The following is a 13,147-nucleotide window of genomic DNA, read 5'->3' on the forward strand; positions in this document are numbered from 1 at the left end:
ATAAAATATAGACAAAAAGGAGGGAATAATCGAAAAAAAAAGGTTGTGACATCCAATCCTAGGGCATAAGCAGTTGACTGTTCTGATTCGATTTTCCTGTGATGTGTGGCCATAGCCTGGAAGATCCTCGTTCTGATGACTTCCAATGGAGTATACCTTACAGGAAAACCAATGATCTGGTCGTGCTTAAAATTCCTATATCTGACTTAATCCACTTGTAGAACAGGTTAAGAAAGTCTAGGAAGTAATCTCTTTCCCTCCCTTGTCTGAGGCCACTGCACACCTCTGACACCCTCTTTCACATGTATTGATTCTGTGAATTTGTTAATTTGTCTTTGGTTAAGAAAATAGCATTTTATAGCAAGTCAAACACCTGTGTAATTTGCTACTTGTTGATAGTTCATTTATTACAGAAGAGTTGTCTTTGCAGTAAATCTGTTTTTCTATATTCTTTAAAGCTCTGCTTCCACATTAATTTCTAATGCTATACCATTTTTTAGGGAAACCTGGTATGTTTTACATGTTTTAGAACAGAACTTGCCAACTTCTACTTTAGAAATATCTTTTTCCAAGTGCAATTTAAGCTGTGTACTATAGAGGAGAGAGGACAACCGATTGAAGTGGTTTTTGAAGATACATCCCTAGATGAGAAACTTCATCATCACTTGGAAACTTTTAGAAATGAAAAATCTTGGACACTGTCCAGACCCACTTAATCAGAAGGACCTAGGGGATGATGTTTATTAATGTGTGCTTCAACAAGCCCTTTGGATGATTTGATGCACGCTAAACTTTGGAATCACTGTATTTTTAAACAAGGACATCCTGTTCTTGCCTCATACCATGTGGTCCTGGACAAGTAACAACTTTCCTATGTCTCCAAATCCTCACTGGTAAAATAAGGATAATAATAGTACCTATCTTATGGGGTAGTTATGGTAATTGAATGGAACAATACACATATTTTGTTGAGAGTAATTTCTAGAACATGGTAAGCATACCAAAGTCTACTATTTTCCATGTCTAGGCTAACCACACTATGGTGTCTCATTAAGTCACCAAATATTTAGTGTATGCCTACTATATCCAACCAATGTTCTAACATTTTGGACTCTCTAAAGGAAATTCTATATAGTCCATGATTTCAAACCATGTTTATAATCTTTATAGGGATATAAAATATATGCAAAAAATGATAGCCATGAAAACTAATAATGATAACAAACACTGTTATAGCATTTACTTTGTGCCCATTTAATACAATGTATAATAAAATAGCTACCTAGTGTCCCCATTTTACATGTAGAGAAACAGAATCACAAAAGTGCTAAATAACTTGCCCAAGTTTACACAGCTAGCCACTGGAAGAGCCAGGATTCAAACAACCTGACTTCAGTTGTGCTTTTTAACACTTAGATTTCAGTACCTGATACATATGTCAGATGATTGTTGTAGGCAACAGATATGCTTTAGAAATCCCACCCTAATTTAGAGTGACCAGGAAAACTACTTTTGCTGAAGAGGCAGACTTTGGATTAAACCTCAGAATTTTAGTAATATTTAAATTCAAGTTAAAAGAAAAAAAGCACTTCCGATGGAGGAAATATCCAAGAAAATGAGGGAATATGAAAGGCGAGGTTAGGCTCTGGTCTGTTCAGGTGTAACGTAGATATAGTGGAAAATACTTTTGGAAGTAAATAAGAAATCAAGTATATACATTTACAATGGGTCAGGGAATGGGCTAAATACCTACACATATTACTTCACAGCAACTCAGCTGAGTTCTGTAATTATCATTCTGATTTTATGGGGGTATTTACTGAAGCTTAGATGCCTTGTGATTTGTTCAGTTCTGTAAATGTCAGAGAAGGGTTTTGAGTTCTAAGGCCTGGAATTTAAATACTTGCTTTACTGTTTCATATGATATATTGCTACCAGATTGTAAAGGGCCTTGTATGCTCGGATAAGGTGTCTTCTTTATCCTGTGGTCATGGAGAGACCTATTAGCATACTGGGTGTACATGTAGGTGTTGTGAGTAAACTGCTCGGGTGCATATCTAGTTCCACCACTTCCTAGCTGTTTGCCTTGCACAAGTTGCTTAATCGTGCTATGTCTCAGTGTCTTCATCTATAGAATGGGTATAAAAAGTAGCTACCTCAGGATTTATTCATTAAGGTAATAGAGGTTATACCACACAACAGCAAACCCAGAAACCTATGTGGTTTAATACAATAGAAGCTTATTTTTGGTTTATATTGCATCTGATGTGAGTTCATCCTGTCTAATCTAAGTGGACGTGGAAACTCAGGATGCTTCCTTTTTGTGGCTCTGTGTCATGTAACTTCAATGTAATCTGACATTTTTAGATAATAGATTGTGGTGAGAAAGAGGGGAAAGACCACAGGGAAAGTACATCTGATATTGAACTGCTCTGCTTTCAAAAGTAGCATTGGTTAGGGCGCCTGGGTGGCTCAGTCAGTTAAGCGTCTGACTTCGGCTCTGGTCATGATCTTGCGGTTGTGAGCTCGAGCCCTGCATCAGGCTTTGCACTGACAGTATGGAACCTGCTTGATTCTCTCTCTCTCCCTTGCCCTCTGCCCCTCTCCCACTCACGCTTTCTCTCTCGCAAAATAAACATATTTTTAAAAAGGTGGCATTGATCATTTCTCTCATATTCCACTGGATGTAACTAGTCGTAAAGCCAAACTAACTGCAAGACAGAAGCATTTTATAGTAATGCCTGGCATATAGCACGCTTGGTAAATGTTAGCCTTTATTTTTAAGGAGATATAGAGAAATTTTGAATAGTTGTATGAAAAAGAAAATAGTATTTGTGGAAGATTTCTTTTCAGCATCAAAGTAGTAAGAGATTAAGGAAGGTAGCCACGTTCAATGTTAGTAGAAAGTCCAGGAATTAAAAAAGGACTAAAATTAAGTAGTGGAAGTGATCCCAGATATTGTACAGATCCTTCTACTTTAGAACTGGAAGAATGACCTTAGAGTAACATTTTCTACACAAAAAGAAGAGCAATTATGTCTAATAGGCTCTGCTTTGCAGGTGATATCATTTATAATGAAAATATCTGATGGATTATTTTTAGGTAGATATCTTTATTTTCCTAAGTAACTATATAGACTATGTGTAGTTATTACACACACACACACACACACACACACACACACACACTGTATGTAGACTTATGCAAGGCAAGTATGTCTGCATGACATCTATAATGTCATAGATAACCAAAATTATTTGTTGAAGGAATACATTATAGAAATTTACATTGTAATGTGTAAAATCTTGAAAAAAATGCGTTTCACCCACTTTAATTTTTCTCTTGGATTTTTTAATGTTTATTTATTGATTTATTTATTTATTGAGAGAGAGAGAGCATGTGCACAGGGGAAGGGCAGAGAGAGAGAGAAAGGGAGGGAGAGAATCCCAAGCAGGCTCTGCACTGCTAGCATGGAGCCCGATGTGTGGCTCCATACCACAAACCATGACATAATGACTTGAGCTGAAATCAAGAGTCAGATGCTTAACTGACTGAGCCCCCCAGACTCCCCTCTATTGAATTTTTAAAATTTACTTCAGGGATTGAAAGTATTATTACCCATAAATTGACAATTGATACTTATTTATCGGTTTGCAGTAATTATCAATGTCAGGAGTTTTACAACTGGAGTCTTTAGACTTTTAGGGACCATAGTGTTTGTGACATTCTTCCTGTTTTCTGAAAACCTGCTCTTAGTACAAGTTACTACTACTATACTACTACTATACCAACTATTAGTTAATATCAAATTATAAGGAGATCAGACATTGCAACTATTTAAAGAAGGTGTATATATATGTGAAACAAACAAACAAAAAACCTTAAATATGTTTCTAGACCTTTTTCCACCTGGGAAAAGGACTCTGTCATCCAAAATAGAAGTAGTCAAGGTCCCCATCTAGATGTACTAGCTCAAGTTCTGGGGCCATGCTTTTCTTACACTGGGATTTAAAACCCGAATCCCCAGGTTTTGGGTCCCCGTTTTTAGAACCTAGACCTTAGAATGAAACTTCCCACACAAAAGGTAGAGTGTAATTATGCCCAAAAGCCTCTTCTTGGCAGGTGATATTATTTATAATGAAAATACCTGATGGGTTGTTTTTAGGTAGATATCTTTATTTTTCTAAGTAACTATATAGACCAAATCTATGATGACAAACAGAAATAGGTGGCTGTGCCCAATATTCAGAGCAAGCTCTTTGCAGGCCATGGTTTTTCTATTAGGAGTTGGGCAAATAGGACATGAATTCTGTTGCTGATCTGGTATGAGTTTCCATTCAAACAGCTGCCATGTTGCCAGTTGCAATAACTAGAAACAAATCTATGTCCTGAATAATCTTTGAATTTATTTATGGGTTTTTTTTGGTATGAAGAATAAATACTTAGTTTGTTGGATAAAATATGCTCATAGTGAAATATATTGATATAAATCTGTTTAAATATATAAAGATAAACATTCACATTTTACTACTATGCTAAGTATATATATTTAGTGCTATACTAACATATACTATACTTACTATGTATATATACTTTACAGTTTTAAAGCAAATATTTAATTAAAAATAATATTGAAAAAAGGTAGTATTTATATTATAGACATGTACAATTATTTAGCTATTATAATTTCTATGTTTAAATAAAATTTACTGTACTAGAGTAAAACCAACTTAAAAATTTTGCTTATCAAATTTCACTTAGATCAGTGGGCCTAATACAGATTTCATAATTTCAAGAAGAGATTCAGTTATCTAAAGGGTTTAAAATCTGGTAATCTATAAAATAGGGATTTGTTAATGAAAGGATCAACTCAAACTTGGGTAAGCAGTATGTTCCAATGAACTTTACATAACCCCGTGATACCAACAAAGGGATTAGTTATAGATTTTCCCATTTGGCTTCTTACTTTCATGTCTGGCCAGTGATAACATGGACAAAACTGATGTACTAAAAAAATCTCTTTTTAAAACTTAATCTACAAACTCAGTTTGGAATCTCCTTTGGGAATGTGTTTCATTCGTTAATGATTAATAGAGTCTCTTAAGTGACAGAATATTCACCAGGAAGTTTTCACTAAATGAAATATTGATTCAGCCCTTGGCTAGGAGGACCCCAGCTGGAAAAACTAATGTTGAGATCTCACAGTATTCTTATACTTCATTTCCAACATGAATCAACTTGTTACAGCACTTTCTAATATATTCATCATAGAGTCTTCTAAGGCTGCATTTGAACTGAAGGCCAACCTACTACACTACTGATTTATATAGTTCTGATAACTATTCCTTTAAAAAAAATAGCAAACAATTTTTAACATAAAACACCAAATCAAATATGGATATTTATTATATAAATCATAAATATCAAGATATTGTCATGGTCTTGAAGATCCAAACAAACTAATTTTTACATCCAAAGAAATTTCAAATATTTTGACACAAATAAACTGTTTTGGACTTTTTCTTATGTAAAGGTGATGAATGTAACATCAAAATATTTTCAATGTAAAAATTCAAGCCCCATTGATCCACATTTTCTGTAATTATTCCCTATAGCTATAATATTGTACATAATTATATCTATATTCATAGCCATATTCAAAATGTAGTATTTGATGACAAAATTATCATTTTGCCCCTTGCTAATCTGGTTAGTTAGCATCCAAACAGCTTCCACATAATGCCACTTGCAATACCTACAAATAAACCTAATGCCTTGTATTAGTTGTTACCTTTGGATTTACTTATTTTCTTATTATTTTGGTTGTCTAGGGCATAAACAGTTGTTTTGTTAAATAGAGGATACTTGTGGTAAATCATTGGTCCTTCCATTAATCTGATAAGCAAATTCTTATATTTTGCTTCTAGGATTATATTGGGTCATTTAGTTAAAATGGCTCTTCATTTTGTCATTAATTATTTCTGAATAGAAAACTGGTTTCTCTATCTATTTGATATGTACTCTGTAACTTCAGTGTTACAAGAATACTTTCCTAAGAAACTTTTGCACCATTTATGTAAAACCAATGGCAATGTTAATCAGTGAACAGATCATTGGAATGTAACTGTCCAGGCCCACAATATCTCTTATTTTAGCAAATTCTCTGGCATCATTGATATATATAGGGCATGCCTCAAGTTTACAAGAAAGCTATATTTTTCTTGAAAATTTAAGACAATTCCAGAATGATAAAATTTCAAAGTTTTTTTTTTTTAAGTTTAAACCTGAACATCTCTAATTTTTGCATAACTTGTTGTAGCCCATTCCCCGCCCTCCCCACCCCCCCCCCCCGCCAATGCATTGGTTCTTTAAAGCCATAAGAAAAGCTATATTTTAAAAATGCAGGGGCGCCTGGGTGGCTCAGTCGGTTGAGCATCTGACTTCATCTCAGGTCACGACCTCACTGCTCTGTGAGTTTGAGCCCCAAGTCGGGCTCTGTGCTGACAGCTCAGAGCCTGGAGCCTGCTTTGGATCCTGTGTCTTCCCCTCTCTTTGCCCCTCCCATGCTCATGCTCTGTTTCTCTCTCTCAGAAATAAAGAAACATTTTTAAAAAATTAAAAAAACCAAAACAATAGTTCTGGCAAAGAGAGGGGGAGACACAGGAAGGGGCACCTGGGTGGCTCAGTTGGTTGAGCATCCAACTTCGGCTCAGGTCATAGTCTTGCGGTTTGTGAGTTTGAGACCCGCATCAGGCTGTGTGCTGACAGCTTGCTCAGAAGCTGGAGCCTGCTTCAGATTCTGTGTCTCCCCCTCTCTCTCCCCGTCCCCTGCTCATGCTCTGTGTCTCTCTGTCTCTCAATAATAAATAAATGTTAAAAAAATTAAAATGCAAACTCCCCAGACCCCACCAACAGAGGTCTTTGGTGTAAGTGAATTTAAAAAATTATCCCAGGTACTACTGATACAGTAGTTCAAGGAGAATCTTTTCAGAGACCTTGCCCTGCAAGGTTGGAGACACACATAGAGATTTAGCCTTGAATTACCATCACAATGGATTTAGAGAGTGACTAAGATAAAGAACACATGTGTGAGACCCTGTGGTTCTCGTGATTGCAGCATGAGTATTTTCTTCATTTTGTTGACATCTTCTTAATTAGATAAAATGACACCTGAAAGATGGCTGTTCAAGAGGGTTTTAAGTGTTACTTCATCTGCAATATCACTGTAGGTCCAGGATCCCAATGAAAAGTATTATAGATCCAACAGCTTATTGTTATTGTTCAACCAGAACTAACTGAACAATAGAAATAAAAAAATCAGCTTTACCTCTTTAAAAAATTTTTTTAATGTTTATTTTTTTGAGGGAGAGACAGAGCACGGGCAGGGGAGGGGGAGAAGTAGAGGGAGACACAGAATCTGAAGCAGGCTTCAGGCTCCAAGCTGTCAGCACAGAGCCTGATGCGGAGCTTTAACTCATGAACTGTAAGAGCATGACCTGAGCTGAAGTCAGTCGCTTAACCAACTGAGCCACCCAGGCGCCCCAGCTTTATCTAAGTCTTAAGAGATCCAAATTATAATAAGAAAATCTGCTTTATTAATTTTCTTTATAAGAAATATACCTATTTTAAAGACCAAAGCAGGTCATTAGCATACCTCATTCCTTCTGCTGATCAGGTCCACTCTGGAGACCAAATTATCAGAGAGAAATTTGCATGGTACACAAGGAATTAAAACTGTTGGTTATTGTCTAGGGCTGGTTCCATCACATTATTGAAGCCTTACGTTTGCTCTTCTGTATTTTAGGAGATGATCTAATGAAATAAGATCATCAATAGGATTAGAGCATGTTCTTTTTTAAGCTGTATAAACACCAATACAGTTTTAACTTTTACTACCCTTTATTATCACATTTCAAAAGCATCTTTATTTCATATGTGGCATTTTATAGCCACGTTATTCTGACATGTCATGTCTTGAAGAAAACTTGACTGTATACTTGAGGGAGATTTAGAATGCAATATAGTTTCATTACTAATGTAATAAACAATTTGATAGGATAGAATATGGATAGTTAATCTCTCCATTATATTTTAATTATTACCAGCTTCAATTTCAGAGCTCAACCTTTCCTTGTTTTGATGGTAGCCTCAGTCAAAGATTTCATGTTATATTTAGTATTGTACCTCTGTGATGAATAGCCATTATCTTAATTAGCATTCTGCTTTTGAACCACATCTTAAAATGAATCCAAACAGAAATGCAATATATGCTAGTTATTTAACCTTTTGTAGTAAGTGCGGTAGTTTATGATATGACCAATATTGGTATCTTCAAGCCTAAAAAAAAAAAAAAAGCTTAAAAAAGTTCCAAATAAATGGACCCTAGTCTTCACTTGATCTTAGCCAAAAGGCCAAGAAGTGATGGACCCAAGTTTTCTTAACTAGATTAAGCTCTTTAACACTGTAAAACATCTGATAGTTATCTTGAACATAATCTGTTTGCTTTCCCTCTTTCCTTATTTAAATATCTGCGAGAGAAAAAAAGTATTATTTCTCAAAGGGTGGAGGGAGGTAAGCATGGGAAATTAATCATGTATCCTGAGTAAATGAAAAACTGTGATGTTCTTCTCTTTTTTTGCTTTCATTAAAGGAAAAGTATTTATACATTTCTTGTGATTATCTTTTATTAAATACCAAGACTATCAAGACCATAACTATACATAGTAATGTGTTATGACTTTAGTTGGGCCTTGGCATTTTTGCCTCAGTGGACCACTTTCTTCATTTATATATAAAGTATACATAAATATGTAAATATAAATTTATATAAATATAAGTTATACATAAATTATTATATAAAGTATTTCTATAAATATAAAAATTATATTTTACAATTGTGTTTTTATAAATGGATATGTTGACCCTGACTATATACCATCTAGGTGGAAGGAGTACCTGACTAGAGTTTTCTTTCTTAAACCTTGGCATTTTTGTAATCTTATTTTGCCGTCCTTCATTTAGTTTTTAGAGAACTGTGAGTTTGTCTTATTTTGTGTTTTAATTAAAAACTTTATATTTGGGGGCCATGTGGGTAGCTTAGTCAGTTAAGCACCTGGCTCTTGATTTCAGCTCAGGTCATAATCTCATGATTCATGAAATTGATCCCCGTGTTGGGCTCTACACTGACAGTGCAGATCCTGCTTGGGATTCTCTCTCTCTTTCTCTCTCTCTCTCTCTCTCTCTCTCTCTCTCTTTCTCTCTGCCCCTTCCCCACTTGTGCTCTGTCTCTCAAAATAAATAAATAAACATTAAAAAACTTTATATTTTAGAGAAGGTCAGGTTATCAAAATTAAGCAGAAAATACAGAGAATTCCCAGGTATACCCTGTCCCCACACATAGACAACCTCCCCGACTATCAGCATCCTACACCAAAGTGGTATACCTGTTATAATTGATGAACCTACATCAACACATCATTATCACCTGAAGTCCATACTTTACATTAGGGTTTGTTCTTGGTGTTGTATATTCTATGGATTTTGACAAATGTATAATGACATGTATTCGCTATGTAGTAGTATCATACGGAATAGTTTCACTGCCCTAAAAGTGCTCTGTGCTTTGCCTGTTCCTCCCTCCCTTCACCTTAATCCCTGGAAAACACTGATCTTTTTACTGTCTCAGTTTTGACTTTTTTCAAGAATTTCATATAGTTGGAATTGTACAGCATGTAGCCCTATCCGATTGTCTTTTTTCACTTAGTAATATGCATTTAGGAATCTTCCCTACTCATGGCCTAATAGTTCATCTCTTTTTAGTGCTGAATAATACTCCTTTGTATGGATGTAACTCAGTTTATTTATCCTTTCACCTACTGAAGGACATCTTGGTTGTTTCCGGGTTTTGGCAATTACAAATAAAGATGCTATAAACATCTGTGTGGAGATTTTGGTGCAGATACAGTTTTTAATTCATTTAGGTAAATCTGAGAAGCACATTGCTGGATCGTATAGTAAAAGTATGTTAACTTTTGTAAGAAACCACCAAACTATCTTCCAAAATAGCTGCACTGATTCCGCATTTCCACCAGCACGAATGAGGGTTTTTATTTCTTCACATCCTCACCAGCATTTGGTATTGTCAGCGTTTTGAATTGGCCATTCTAATAGATAATAGTATCTTGTTATTTTAATTTACAGTTTTCTAATGACAAATGATGTTGAGTATCTTTCATATACTTACTTACCATCTGTATATTTTCTTTGGTGAGGGGTCTATTAAGTTTTATGGCCCATTTTTTAATTGGTGTATTTATTTTCTTATTGAGCTTTAAAATTTCTTCATATATTTTGGATAACAACCCTTTATCAGATATTTTTCCTAGTATATTGCTTGTCTCCACATTCTCTCGATACTCTTTCACAGGGCAGATGTTTTTAATTTTAATGAAGTCCATCTTATCAATTATTTCTTTCATGAATTGTATCTTGGTGTTATTATCAAAAAGTCATCATTATACCAGTGCCGTCTAATTTTTTCTCCTATGTTATCTTCTAGTAGTTTTATGGTTTTGCATTTTACATTTAGGTATATGACCCATTTTGAGTTAAATTTTTGAAGGATACAAAGTCTGTGTCTAGATTCACTTTTTTGCATGTAAATGTCTGATTGTTCTAGCATCATTTATCTTTGTTCCATTGTATTGCCTTTGCTTCTTTGTCAAAGATTAGTTGACTGATCCACTTTAGTAGATTCATGGAGGTCTACTTCTGGGTTCTCTCTTCTCTTCCATTGATATATTTGTCTGTCTCTCTTCCATTGATAAATTTGTCTATTCTTTCGCCAATACCATACTGTCATAATTACTGTGGCTTTGTAGTAAGTGTGAAGTGAAAAGTGTTAGTTTTCCAACTTTTTTCTTCTTTTTCAGTGTGGAATTGGCTATTCTTGTTTGTTTTTTGTTTTTGTCTTTTTGGATTTGTTGTTGTTGTTGTTTTTTGGCTTCTTTTTGTAAATTTTAGTATCATTTTTTTGATATACACAAAATACCTTACTGGTACTTTTAGTGGGGTTGCATTGCATCTAAAGATCAAGTTGAGAAGGAGTGATCTCTTGAACAATTTTGAACTTCCTATCTATGAAAATATCTTCATTGGACATCTTCCCATTTATTTAGTTTGTTGATATCTTTCATCAGTTTTGTACTTTTCCTCGTAAGAAATTTAGTTTCTAACTAAGGGGGATTTATTCATTCAAGAAGTCCATTTTACCCCTTTGACCATTAATGGCCTTGTGAAAAGAGGCCCACAGTACCCTTGTGAAAGGATTGGGTAAATACTTATAAATGGCTAGGCCTGGTGGAAAGCTCTTGCTGTCTGGCTTGGTTTTTCACACGATTAGCCTTTTAAATTGGTACAGACTTTTGTGCATACTTTGAATATTTTTATTATCATAATTTTTAGCAAGATTCAAGAAGAAATATAAGTTCAGATTTTTCAGATCATGATAAACAAGGTGATTGTTTACTACTCTTGTTTTAGCCCTACTCTTAACTATGTTTTACTAAGAGAAACAATCAGAATTTACCTCTACTTCTAAAATAAGCAACAAATTTCAGTAGTTTTATTTTAATTATCATATTTTTAAAATACTGTATCTGATATTATTTTTTTATAATGTAGCTTTTTATTTACTCCCAGCCCAAGTTTCCATCTGCTAAATTTCCCGTTTATGTTATAGAAGAAAATGGTTAAATGTTTGTCAAGTCTCTAAAATTTAACTTTGTACATGACATGATACCATAGAAATTTTTAACAAATTTAACAGTGTCATTTTCTCTACAAAATCAATAGCATTTTCTGAGATATACTCTGTGTTTATATTGTTTAAGTAATAGGTATATGGTTATTTTAGATATAAACTCTTCAAGATTATTTATTTTTTTCCTGCTTTCAATAGGCATTCTCTACTTAAAGTGTTACCGGCTCTAAGAATCCTCAATGGTGAAATGATAAACTCTTGTTCAGAAAGGCAGACTGAAGAATACTATCAACCAGAATTAGGACGTTTCTTGGTACTTTGTCAGTCCCAGATTCAAGAATTCAACTTACTAATTGAAAAGTATATTACTGTGAAAGGGTAAGACTGTTCTCTTCTCATAATTTAAAGAAATAATGCAATTTATGTATATAATTAAAAAAATACGCTGATTAATAGTGATGTTTTTTAAAATTAGTACTGTGTGTTTTAAGGATATTCTCTCTTAAAAACACAATATAAAATATAATTTCAATGCTAAAGTGTTAGATAAGTGAAATCATGACGATAGCTTCAAGACAAGAATCAAACATCCCTTCAGTCAGTCATTCAATGAATCAGTCATAAATTTATTTGACAGTGATTGTAAACAAAATACACAATAAGCTAAGTTTTATAGTTTATCTTCAAAGAATTAACAGATTAGCATAAGAGAAAATTAGACAAACAGTTACAATGGAGTAAGGCACACAACATTTATTATGTATTAGATATATTGTACATATATTAATATATTCAAATATTATCAGTGCACAGTAGATAAGAGCAGTCAACACATGCACATATTCAGAAGAAGAGAAGTTGAGAGTAGAATCCTAATTAGATATAAAAGAAAGAGAATTTCCCATTCCCCCTCCAAAATTCAGGGTACGTTAGTATGAATGAATTATATTTGATCTTTCTATAACTGTATATTCTTTTATTTTTAAAGATTTTTAATATTTTTTATTGAGAGAGCATGAGTGGGGAAGGAGCAGAGAGAAGGAGAGAGAGGATCTCAAGCAGGCTCTGCACTGTCAGGACAGAGACCAGTGTGGGGCTTGATCTTACAAACCATGAGATCATGACCTGAGCTGAAATCAAAACTTGATCGCTTAACTGATTGAACCACCTGGACACCCCTCTATAATTATATTTTCTAATTTGCATTGCTCCAGAAAACACAAATGAAAAAGGAAAGTGATTTCATATTTCACTTATGATGACTCTCCATTAAAACTGGAATTATAATTGTAATATGCGCTTCTAAATACCTAAACTTAATTTTTAAATTATTGCTCTTTGCACTTTCATACATGCCCATCTACATAAGATCTGGTTTTTCTATTT

At 34.2% G+C, this 13,147-nt stretch overlaps 1 protein-coding gene across 1 annotated transcript in view; it reads left to right on the forward strand.

Annotated features, from left to right (window-relative positions):
- Positions 1-13,147, forward strand: part of LRRIQ1 (leucine rich repeats and IQ motif containing 1) — a 206,696-nt gene that overhangs the window by 62,429 nt on the left and 131,120 nt on the right. Inside the window, exon 14 of the mRNA XM_032594019.1 lies at positions 11,960-12,139. Coding sequence (XP_032449910.1) covers positions 11,960-12,139 — 180 coding nt within the window. The remainder of the gene's footprint in view (positions 1-11,959; positions 12,140-13,147) is intronic.

The sequence above is a fragment of the Lynx canadensis genome, chromosome B4 (assembly GCF_007474595.2).
Source record: "Lynx canadensis isolate LIC74 chromosome B4, mLynCan4.pri.v2, whole genome shotgun sequence".
NCBI classification, from domain to species: Eukaryota; Metazoa; Chordata; class Mammalia; order Carnivora; family Felidae; genus Lynx; species Lynx canadensis.